The sequence below is a fragment of the Heterocephalus glaber genome, unplaced genomic scaffold (assembly GCF_053883595.1).
Source record: "Heterocephalus glaber isolate CG9 unplaced genomic scaffold, H.glaber_assembly_v1.0 deba00000937, whole genome shotgun sequence".
In the NCBI taxonomy this organism is placed as follows: domain Eukaryota; kingdom Metazoa; phylum Chordata; class Mammalia; order Rodentia; family Bathyergidae; genus Heterocephalus; species Heterocephalus glaber.
In genome coordinates, this window is record NW_028258173.1 from 360,061 (window position 1) to 372,413 (window position 12,353).

Here is a 12,353-nt window from a genome sequence, read left to right on the forward strand (position 1 = left end):
TATGGGGAGAAAGAATGGCTCGAAGCTGTGTGTCCAGGGTCCTGCTGCACAGCCCACCAGATGCCCACCGCTCTGATGACCAGTTGGGCATGCAAGCAGGGCCCTTCAGCAGTGTCCTCGCTGGACACAGGCACAAAGGCAGTAGTGGTCCTTGGCCTGGGGATCAGCCCTCCAAACCCTCTGCCCTCAAGCCATGGCTCCTCTGGGCTCACAGCGACCCCCTCGCCATCCTTCCCAGCCTCAACCTCTCAGGTTCCCCAATCCAGAGCTGTCTCCCTCACCATCCTGGACACTCCAACTCTCAGTTCTCTTGAGGGAAGTCCTGCCTCCAAGGCCAGTGGATGGCACATGCTACAGGGACCTGACAGGCAAGGATGGCCCTGAGGCCCAGAGGAAGGACCACCACCTTCAGTGGGCATTTCAAAGCATGTTGGCCCCCATCCCATCTAAAAAGAGCAAAAGGCTGGACTGAAGACAAAGTGGAGCAAGAAATGAGGGCCTAGGGGCCGGGGGTTTAGCTCAGCGGTTTCGCCGCCTGCTGTGCAAGCGCAAGGACCCAAGTTCAATCCCCAGTACCGAAAAAAGAAATGAGGGCCTGTGAGATGGGGAAGACAGCCCTAGGAGCTCCGGACAGGACAGGGGACAAGTGAGAGCAGTCCACACAGCAGAGGTGGGGTTGTAGGGGGCAGCACACAGGCACCCCCACTTGCCGTCAGGCTGGAACAGCAGATGCAAGCTGGGACCATGGGTCCTGAGGCTTCCCTGTGGGCCCACCAGGTCCACAGAACAAAGGCTCTAGAACCAAGGACAGAGTCAGGAAAGAAGGTCAAGGGCAGAGCAGAGACAGGCCATCAGTGGCCATAGGCAAAGCCGAGAGCCATGTGTCAGGGCTGGGCCAAGGGAGGTGTGGACAGCCAGGTTTCATGCACCTGTAAACATGAATGGGCCAGGTGTGGGTAGGGGTGCTCATATGGCCTACAGCAGAGGCCACAGGCAGCTCCAATCCAGCTCAGCACCAACAGAGGTGCAGGTGGCCGTGTGTTTCCTCTCTAGCAATGAGGAAAGTGAGGCCTGTGACCCACCAAGTATCCCACCTCACAGCATGGACCCTGAGCTGCTTGTATGTGGCACGCTACACGTTTCTACGGCACGCTCACAACATAAAGGGCTGAATGACAGGAAATGAGTGCTCACCATCCATCTAGAGCCACCAGGAAACCTAAAAGGCCCACCTCAGGACCCGCACCCAAACTGTGGGGCCGCAGCACCAAGTACGTTCCCACACTCTCTGCCCAAAATCCTGCCCAAGCCCCACAACTGAACAGGGCCACTTGGACAATGTGCCCCCAGCGACACTGAGCCCGAGCAAGACCAGGGAGCAGACTCCCAGGAGCCCTCATGAGGAGCTGCCAGACCCAGGCAGGAAACGCCCTGAGGACTGACCAGCCTCCAGGTCTCAGCGTCTGACAGGTGCTCAGCCTCTGCCTTCCACTGGGGCCACAGAGTTTGGCACTTCCTATCTAGGCGGGATGACTAGGGCAAGGTGCTTCCCCAGAGAGATGGAACTAAGGTGTGGCCAGTGCAGGTTCGGAGCAGAGGCCAAGACAGCGCCTTGGGCAGCTTCTGAAGGGCTGGGCAGAGCCAACACAGGGCAGTCAGAAACCCCATCAAACCTGTGTCCCTGAGTCAGCAGACACATATCGAGTCCAAGACACACACTGCTGGCCGCTCCTACCTGCCGAGCAGGTGCCCTGGCAACAGCCACCCATACCTGGGCCCCGACTCCTTTTATTCTTTGAATCACATGTACGAAGAGAGCGGCTTCAACACATCTCCTTGCAGGGGCCCACACAGTAGGCTAGGGCCAGTCTGTGGGCACGGGGCTTCCAGGGCTTTCCCGGCTTCTAATGCTGTCTGTGACTGTTTCCCTTTAACAAGACTTCTGCTTCTGTCATCAATAAAAAATGAGAGACACTTCACTGTGAAGAAAATGTAATCCTAGTAGGCGGTAAACTGAAAAGTGTTTCACTGCCACTAACCCACCACTGGCTGCACCTTCACCACCAGCAGCTGCCCCTTTAGCAGTGTTTGTTCCTGCCCCATCCTGCCCTCCTAGGGAACATGGAGAAGCCAGCCTCGTCGGTGGCCAGGACCTTCACAGCTGACAGGCAAACCTTCCAATGGCGTAACCCTCCATCAGTAAACACAGACAGCACATTTAAATGACAGCCATTTTTATTTTTGATAGTATTTTCCTTCTTCTCATTTCCTCAACTTACATTAATCCTAATGCTCACAGTGGGACTAAACCACAGAGTGTCCTACAAAGTGAGAGTAAAAGGGGCCTCCGTGAAACAAAGCTGCTAAATACTTGTTTCACTCCCACAAGAGTTAGAAGTTATCACTAAGAGAGGACTAGGGAGAACTAGGCTTCCAGGGAAATAAAATCCTAGTTTCGACAAGACTTGTTTGGAGTTCACCTGTTTCGCCTAACCCATACTAATGAACAGGTGGATAAAAACGAAGCCAAGTGCATCAAAGGAAACATGCGATCACCCAGCACAATGCACCTGCAAGTTTCGTCATGCACAGGGCACCCAGCCCTTTGCCTTCAGGTCTGACGAGCCCATGGCGAAACTGCTCCTCCCACTGAGCACAATTTCCTCTTGCCCGGGAGCCTTGATCAGACCTGACTGACCCTCCAGAGGAGAAAAAGAAACCCTGGCATGGCATGGCCTGGAAGACTTCAGACTTCCCAGGAGTGGCAGGGGCCTCAGGAGCTAACCAAAGGACGTGCCTGACACTGGGAGCTGCAGAACGCCAGGGCCGTTGCTTCATGGTGGTTTCATTTATTCACTTCCCAGGATTTCAGCTGGCTGTGTCAGACAATTGCTCACCATCGCTCAAGGCAAATCACTCCAGATAAAGCGGTGGTACTGTTGCCAAACTGTAGAAATGCTCTGCCCCAACGGCATGATGAACAGCATCTTCCTTGTCCCTTGCCAACACATGCCCAGCTGGGTGGTAGAAGGATCAGCTTTTCTAAGCCTTTGGGAAACCTTTTTATACCTCAGGAGGAAGGGGGAAAAGAGAACTTCTCTCCTTCTGAATGTGAATCCTGGAAACACCCTAATAAACAGCACCTCCCCATGCCTGCCAACTTAACTCCACTGAGAGGGATCCCAACCCATGCGCACAGCTGGCAGGGTCAGGGCAGCAAGCCTGCCTGTCCTCCACGTTCAAGCACAATCTAGGCCCCCGCCTGGGAGGGAGAAACGGGAAGCCTAGGAACCAACAAACAAGCACCACACTGCTCACAAAAAAGGAAAGCAGCTGTGGGCACAGCCCCATAACACTACTGAGAAGGCCAGTGACCCAAGAGGATGAGTTGGGGACGCTGGCAGCAGGCACTGCTGCACCCTGGGAGGCAGCTGGCACAGCAAGGACACCCACCTATCTTGCCCCCAGCCCGGGCAGGGGCCCCACGAGCTACGCCTCCCTGCAGGTCCCTGGGCAGTCACATTGGCTCTGGGCCTGTGGTTGAGGCAACGTTCTGACCCTGCTGGCCCCCAACCTCTGTGTGGCCATGGGGCAGGCAGAGCAGAATGTGGAGGCAACTCCCGGGTGAGGCTGAGAGAGCTGCTGGGGGATGCCAGGAGGCCCTTTGGAAGGCAGGTGGCTGCCTGGGTGGAGGTGGCAACTCACCTCGCCTGAGGTCAGCCCCTCACCCAGGCAGCACCCACACAATGGGCAGGGCTGGCAGAGCCGCTGTGGAGCAACAGCTGGGCCACATTTTGTCATACCTTCCATTTTCACTCCAGACCTCAGGCTTTCAGCAGATTTCAGGCCAAAAACCTAAGAACCCAACCTTCAATTTAACTGTCTCATCCCAATGTCTACCAGAATGACCAACATCACGAATACACGACACCCCAGGATCACGGACCCACGACATGTGGGTCTCCAGGACCCGTTGGGTTCGACCCACCTGCACTGACCTCTGCTCGGGCCATTAAACTGTGAGCCATAATCACATCCTCCCCAGGCGCCGCCCCACACAGAGCTGGAAAAGGGGCTCCCAGGGCACCTGTACCTGCAAACCCGAAAACTGCCTGGCACAAGCGGGAACCCTATATTTCATCAATGCAACAGATGCGCAGCCACAACTTCTTTTAAAACCTCACAAACAAAATATTTTTAAGCTAAAGAAAGAAAAACCTCTTGTAGGGGGTAAGATGTAGCTCAGTGGTAGAGCGCTTGCCTGGTTTGCTGCAAAGTCCTGGGTTCCATCTCCAGTACCACAAAATGTGTGTGCACATATAGCTACGTAGTTACACACACACGGGAATGGAGGCCTAAGTTCAAACAAGAACTTCTGTATGGAAGTTCACCGCAGCATTACTCACAAAAGCCAAGAGCAGCTACTCAATGGAGTATTACTTGGCCATAAAAAAAAATGACGTGTCAGGTTATGGTGGTTCAGGCCTATAATCCCAACACTAGGAAGCTGAGGCAGGAGGACTGCAAGTTTGAGCCAAGTCTACGCAACTTAAGAGATACCCTTTTAAATAAAAGGGCTGGGGAGGTAGCTCAAAATAAAGGCCCTAGGTTCAATCCCCAGTATCACTAAAAAAAAAAAAAAAAAAAAAGGAATCAAGCCCTCACACAATATACGGTGGACGGACCTTAAGGTAGAGGGCTCAGTGCAAGAAGCCAGATGCAAAAGGCCACATACCGTGTGATTCTATCTACTTCAAAAGTCCAGGCCATGGGCTGGGGATGTAGCTCAGTGGTTCTGCTGCCTGCCTTGAAAGCACAAGGTCCCGAGTTCCATTCCCGGTACCAAAAAAAAAAGTCCAGGCCAATCCAGACACCGAGCACAGAGCAGGGCTGTGAGGTGGGCAAGGAGGGCCATATGTGCTCTGGCACAGGTAGTGGGAGGCTGTAACCTTGGGGACACACCTGTGGCAGAAGGACCACCCCTCGGGGCTGGCCTGCACAACAGCTGTTCAATGCGGGTGGCAGAAGGGCCAGGAGTGCTTCCTGACATGCTTCGAGGGCCAGCCCTCAGATGGCATGCCAGGTGCCCAGCAGGGCTGCCGTGAATGCAGCGAGTGCAACCACACGGTGCGGCGCAGCCCCCCACACTCAGCCCCGCAGCAAGGCAGAAGACAGAAAGACAGGGAGACCCACAGGCGCCTCCTTCAGACACACACCGCAGGGCCCTGCTCCTGAAGAGACGAGCGCTGCTCTGAACAAGTCACCACAACCGAAGTAGGGAGTAGAGGCTGCCTGCCAGCCCGAGGCCATGGAGGGCGGCTCATGACTCCCGAGAATGCTGATCCACAGCTTCCTGGCCTCGGCCACCCAGGCCTGCCCTCCTCAGGGAACCTCACTCAACCTTTCCTCCTCATTGGCACTAAAGTGCAAAAGACGAGCAAGGCAGACTGGCACAGATGGGAGAGGACATGGGCAGCTCTGAGGGTGCCAGGCTCTGCATTTAACACGCACATTAGAAACACGGAACCCACACATCTGAACAACATCGGAGTTCGGGCCTCGTGCCTTATCTTATTAGGGCTGGCCCCAAAGAGCATGCTTTGTGACAGAACCAGAGGGAAACCTGCCCCAAGGGCCTGCTGCCACTCCACGGGCACCACCGCCCTCTGGTGGCAACGCAGGACACTGCAGCGTCCTGTGCCAGGGCACTCACCAAGGCAGGGCCACAGCAGTGAAAAAGGAACTGTGTCCCGGGGTCAACAAATCCCACTACTGCGCGACTCCAACACACAGGCAGTCAGTGTCCGTGGCCCAGGAAGCACTGCTGCCTGCTGCCCCACGCTCCCAGTGCTGTCCCCATGGTGCTCACCAGGGCTTGTAGTGTCCCGTCCATGGCAATGACCCCGTTGATGGAGTGGAAGGAAGAGCGGGCCAAGGTGCTAAGGCTCCAGTCCAAGAAGCTGGCCATCTTCCTCTCCTTGACATCAGGGCGTGTGATAAACCTGTGGGAGGGGCAGGAACACAGACACAGCAAAGGCTCAGCAAGGCTCCAACGCCCACTGCCCACCAGCCCAGCCCAGGTGCTCGGACATCCTCCCCGTCGTGCATTGTCCTCACGTAGGCTGTACGCACACACAGCACCCTTCGGTGGCTCCTGCTTGCTCAGGGCCCCACCAGGATCTCAGGTCCCGGGTCCCCTCCTCCCTGGTGCGCCCACTGGTCACAGACCACTGGTCCCTCTGCCTGTTCCCACCAGCTGGCACCCATCTGCCTCTCAACTCTTCCTCCTCCCCTGCATCCTTAGCCTCAGGACGCACGTCCCCAGCAGCTGGCCCAGCATCCACCTTCAGCTCCAAGTCGTCCCTCACCACCATTGTTCACCCCCCAGCCACCACACAGCACTGTTTCCTTACGCTCACAGCAGCTGAGGGGGTGCAGAGAGCACATCCCAGCCCTCAGCCAGAGCGGGCATGGCCAGCTTTCAGGCTGAGTGACTGGAGCTGGCCGTGCCCTCCCAGCGCTTCACCCAGAGAAAGGGCAAACCACCAACAGGAGAGACATCAGGAAGGATCAGCGGGCAAGCAGGTAGAGGGAAGGGCTCCTCCCAGAGAGGCACAGGGACTGTCCGAGGGGCCTGCGACAGGTGGGCTGAGCAAGGAGACGGTCAACACTGCAGCTGCCAGGCCACAGCCTCTCCCCGTCCCTGGGCCATCCTTCGTCATGCCACCCACCAGCTGGCTTCGGCAGACCAGCTCCACACTCGGGGTGACCAACTCTCAGGGCACCACGTTCAACCACACGACCTGACGCTCAGGTCAAAAGCGGGCACACACTGGCTGGTGGGTGCCCTGCTGGGCTGCACCTGCCAGAACATTAGGAACAGACACTGCCAGGCAGAATCCACAGAGCAGAAAGCACCCCTCGTCCCCTGTGCCCCACCCTGAAGGGCACAGTGGGTACTCAGCACCCCCATTTCCAAACATCTCATCCAAACTCCTGTGGGGCCTGGCTGGTCCTCACATCCACTCAGGGCACAGGGGTCCGGCTGACCCTGAGCAGCTCCCGTGCAGCGGTGTCCCCTGCAGCACCCCAGGCCGAGGCCTGCTGAGGCTCCTGTGCACTGCCCTTCCCACACATGCAAAGTCGTGGAGAGCTGCCACCATGCTTTAGGAGAGCCCCCCATCTCCTGCTAAGTCACAAAAGCACACACAGGCTCTAACGCTGTCTTCCCTGCTCCCCACGGTTACTCCCACACCTGGATACCTCTGACAGCCAGCTGAGAGGTGAACTTCTACCTCCCATGCCCTCCCTGGGGAAGCCCCTCAGTGGACCTAAAAAGGGCCAGGGGCTTCACCATGTGCACCCCAGGGTGAGGAATGGAACTCTACACACCACTTCCATTCCCACGGCATAACCCGTGTAAGCAGCCAGAGGCGCTCAGACTGCGGTTCACACCTGCCTGACCCGGTCCCCAAGATGGACACATGGGCACTCTCCACAGGGACCACCCTGAAGGAGGCCAGAGAGGGGCTCCATGCCAGAGCCTGATCCGAGACCCAGACCCAGGCCCCTCTCAGCAGCAAGTCAGCCACATGCACCCCTGCACCTCCCCTACCCTCCACTCCCTCTGGAAAGCCCTCAGGGTGCAGCTCCGGGTGGGCACCCCCTGCACCCAGCCTCACCCTCACAACCACCTCCCCTCCACTCACTCCTTCCTGCTCGCCTCCAGCCTCACCCACGCAACCAGCCTCGCCCTGTACCCATCACCCCTCTCAGCCTCCTCTTTCACACCACCCTCACCTGTGTACCCATGATGCCCCTGAACCTGTGCCCCAGGCACCTCGTCCCCTGCACCCAGCCTACCCCCTGAAGAGGCCACGTGCTCTTATCTGACTGAACTCTGGTCCTAAGTAAAATCACACAAAGGACATTTCCAAGTGGGATGGGAACCTCAGGCTGCTCTGCAGCAAGCAGGTTATTGGCATTTTTCTTATTTAAAAAAAGGAACAGCAGAAGGTCCAAAAATACAAATAAGCAAAGTGGACACATTCTGAAAGATGCACACAGACAGGACCATCCACACAAGGGTTCCGTGACACCTAGGCTGTGTCCTGCTCAGCCACACCCACAGTGAACAGGGATCCACATTCACAGCTCCACCTGCTGTTGTGAATATGAGCCTACACATGACAAGGAACGACCCTGAGATGACAGGAGAGCCTGAAGGGACAGCCTCTCAGAGGGACCCGGGGCGCTCGATTCCAGAAATACTTCCCCAGCAGACGTTACCACTGCCCCTGTGCTGTGGTCAGGGCCCCTACTTAGCACAGCACTGGCTGCACAGGTCCAACCAGCATCATGAGCCATGTCCAGGGAGTAAGGCAAATTGATAGAAAAGCAAAATGTTCACAAAATCATGCCAGAGACAGGCATAGTGGCGCAGCCTGTAATCCCAGCACTCCAGAAGGCTGAGGCAGGAGGATCAGTATGAGTTCGAGGCCAGCCTGAGCTACACAGCGAGACACTGTATCCTATACCAAAGGAAATTCCAAATGGAACTATTCTGTTAAAACACTAAAGCACAGGGTGAGAAAAGTGACTACTTGTTAAGTTTCTTCACAATGATAACTTTGGGGCTTAAAAATAAACAAATTAATAAAATAAAAATGACTGATTTGACTTAAAACTTTTAGTCCAAACCTGGAGTAAAATGCCAGTAACGGCCTGGGAACATCATGCTGTGGGAAGAGATGGCTCCAGGCCCTGGACCAGGAGTCGCAGCACAGGGGCACACGATCCCCAAAACAGGAGATGTGCAGAAACAGCACCGAGACTCAACGAGACCCGAAACAAACCAGACACTCTCCGCCCAGTGGGGTGGGGCCTCCTCCCAGGCCTCAGGGAGCCTGCCGGGGCTGAGGATGGCACCAACGTCACTGCCAAGCAGAGGTCAGGCCTGCGCCCCAAGACGCCTGTCTTGAAGGGAAGGTCTGCTAGAGACAGCCCAGAGCTCAGAACGGCTTCCCCCAAGCCAGCCGCACACACGCTCACAGACAGAAGAGGACACGCGGCCATGCACCATACGACACACAGGACGCACGGGCCACTCAGCAGCCACTTGAGGGCCTCTTCTAAGACCACACACGCACATGCAGTTGATGTGCGAAACAGCACAGAAAGAGGAAACCCACAGCACATGTGTTAGGATCACACATATTACGTTTTCTCCTAGTTTTACCCACTCCATCTCTTCTACATGGAGTGTACCTTGCTTCTCTGCTGCTCCTCTTCCCCGAGATGCAGACTTGCTCTGCTGCTGACCTGAACTCCTGGGTTCAGCCAGTGCACTTGACTACAGCAGCACCACAGCACCCTGCAAGCTTTTCATAACTTTACAACAAGAATAGAGGAGCTGTCAGGCACAGTGATGCACACCTGTAATCCCAGCACTCAGGAGGCTGAGGCAGGAAAGATTCCCATGAGTTCAAGGCCAGCCTGGGCCACACAGTGAGATCCTGTCTAAATACACAGGGAGAAAGAAAAAAAGAAAGAGAGAGAGAGAAGCATATTTATCTACCGTAGGATACCTACAAGACCACACTCCTTTCTAAGCATCCCTATCACACTATCAAGTCAGAGGAAGCAGCCAGGGTTAAAGCTCAACTAACAAAGGAGGAGGTCAGGGCAGCAGAAGGAAGAGCAGCAGAGATCCAGGAGCGGGGAGACCAGCAGCACTTGCGTGAGGCACAGGAAATGCCCTGCACGGGGACCGGGCCCACTCCTCAAACCCCACCTGAAGACAAATTTGAAGAACAGGTGGATCCAAAGCCAGGGCAGTGGGTTCACCATGCACCTCCGAGGCTCCTCCCCACGACCGCATCAGCCCACTCTAATGCATGGGAACTCACATGGCCAAGCTACACACACTGTCCATGGCCAGCAGGAGCCCTCCTGGTCCCAGGCTGAGACCAGCTCCACCACAGAAACACCTGCCGGCTCAGCACCAGGTGGCACTAGAGCTCCACCCCCACCACCCCACCTGGTGTTCCTAGCGGTGCTCTGCCCTTAGATGCCAGAATGAATACACGCATGGGTCGGGCCTTCCAGTCAACACACTCCAGAGTCAAGGTCATCACGCATCTACCACACTCATGACTGTGGGCCCTAATAATAACAATAAAAACAAACCAGGCACGGTAGTGCATGCCCATACTCCCAGCACTCTGGGAAGCTGAGGCAGGAGGATCCCTAGTTCCAGCCAGCCTGGGCAACTTAGAGCCTTGGCAAGACCCTGTTTCCAAATCTCAAATAAGGTTCTGGGACACAGCTCAAGATGGGTTCAATTTCCACTACAAAAAAAAAAAAAGATACAGTTTTTCACTTAACAAAGTTCACAAACATCTGCAAGGTCACACCACTGGTAAATACGGAAAAGAAGGCTTGACTTGTTCTTGTTCAGTCTTTGCAGGAATTATGTCCCAAGCCCCTGGGACTCTCACTCCACTGTGGCAGTCACATTGGTTTAAAGTGCAGACAGGGCTGCAAGCACGGAAAGTCGGAAAGTCGGCAAGTCGGCAGCCCCACCCCGCCCCACCCCATCTGGTGGAGGGTGCAGTGCTCGCCACAGACAAGATTCAGCCCTGGACACAAGTGCACAGGCGCTCCCACTTACAGAGAAGCCTATCGTCACCTGAGCCCTGGTCGAGCCAGGAGCAGTCATGTAGGATTCTCCTCTCAGAGATGCAGGATTCCTCCTCCCTGCAGGAGGGGCCTGGACAGCCAGGACCAGGGATCCAACCTCCACCCCAGGCCCCGGTGCTCAGCTGCCCACCTGGGCCCTGTTCCAGCAGGTGCTCCAAGGACCCCTTAGCCAGCTCCACTCCCCACACAGCGAGAGCCTCTGCTCTGCACAGGGACACAACGGAGCAGCACACAGCACATGGGGTGACACGGGAAGAAGCCACCGCTTTACATGCTGACACATAGGGGACCGGGAGATGTGGCTCAGTCCACAACCCGAAGTGAGGGAGGCGCAGTCTGTTTTCTCAATCAGAACCATCATGAGGTTTTATGACCAACTTTCAACAGTCACCAACATAGCTGGAGAAAAAAATGCCAAATACATATTAAAATCATGTGTCATACCAGGCATGGCGCCACACCTGAAATCTGAAATCCTAGAAATAAGTACCTAAGGCGGGAGGTTTACAAGCAGCCCCAAGGAGCAGCGCCACCTCCCAGGCCCCCGCTCCAGTCACTCGTCACCAACACATCCCAGGCCCCCAGGACTTACTTGGACACCAGGACAGCAGCCGCGTCTCGAGCTTTGTCGCTGACCAGCAAATAGGACTGCGAGAATTTGACAGGTTTCAATCACCATTCTTATCTTTATTTTCTAGGTTTCCTATAATGACTGTGTACTATTTACACAACATTAAAAGTCAAATACAAAACAATCCCTTAATTTCTTACTGTTACCCCTGAATTTCCCATACAGCTCATACTTTCTAATGTTTAACAGAGAACTTGCATTATCTATAAAGAAATGTTTGCTAACGTAAGCCTGATGTCACAATTTCACACTATCACAATTTCAAAAAAAGTTTAGGTGGAATTTTACCTCACTAAACAATACTAGCAGTTAAAGAAACTGATAAATACCACAAGTTCTGTTTTGTTTTCTTTTCTTTTTTTGGTACCGGGGATTGGACTCAGGTCCTTGCGCTTGCAAGGCAGGCAGCAGAACCACTGAGCTAAATCCCCCGCCCTCCACAAGTTTACCTAATTAAACTCTGACTTCAGGACAGCATTAACTTAAAGAGGACACAGCCAGCAGCTGGTCAGACCGTGGCCACACCCACCTCTGCTATCTGCAGAACACGGTCCATGACAGGCATCTGGGCCTGCCCAGGCTGGGCACCCCTGTTCCCATCGAAGCGTGAAAGATCGAAAGGGATCAGGCAGGTCACAGAGAGCCACAGCAACAGCATGTAGCGGGTCTCCCACGTCTGAGAAGCCAAGACACAGAAGGAAGGAGAGAACTGACCACCACACTCCCAGACAGCCCACCGTCCTCCCCAGCCCACCCGGTGCCCACAGTGCTATCCAGCTCAGAACCAGGGAGGCAGAATTCTGCCAGCCCCGCCCCACACCCCTCCTGCATCCCCACCATGCACATCCACCCCGGTCTCAGCAAATAAAGAAATATCTAAGTGTACACAGGAAAACCACATCAGCATAGCGGCTTTCTTCACTGACACCTTTCAATGTGCAAATTAGTCTTCTGAAAAAGGGAAAACCAGCCCAACATGATGGTGCATGCCTGGGATCCCAGCTCCTCAGAAGGCTGAGGC

At 55.2% G+C, this 12,353-nt stretch overlaps 1 protein-coding gene across 3 annotated transcripts in view; it reads right to left on the bottom strand.

Moving 5' to 3' along the window:
* Tbcd (tubulin folding cofactor D) overlaps positions 1-12,353 on the bottom strand; it is a 150,125-nt gene that overhangs the window by 106,697 nt on the left and 31,075 nt on the right. For 2 of the 3 annotated variants that reach the window (XM_013078115.3, XM_004861054.4), the window contains 3 exons: positions 11,862-12,008; positions 11,294-11,349; positions 5,870-6,002 (listed from right to left, as the gene is read on the bottom strand). In XM_013078115.3, the coding sequence (XP_012933569.2) occupies positions 5,870-6,002; positions 11,294-11,349; positions 11,862-12,008 (336 nt within the window). The remainder of the gene's footprint in view (positions 1-5,869; positions 6,003-11,293; positions 11,350-11,861; positions 12,009-12,353) is intronic. The other variant, XM_021241301.2, reaches the window with a different exon arrangement.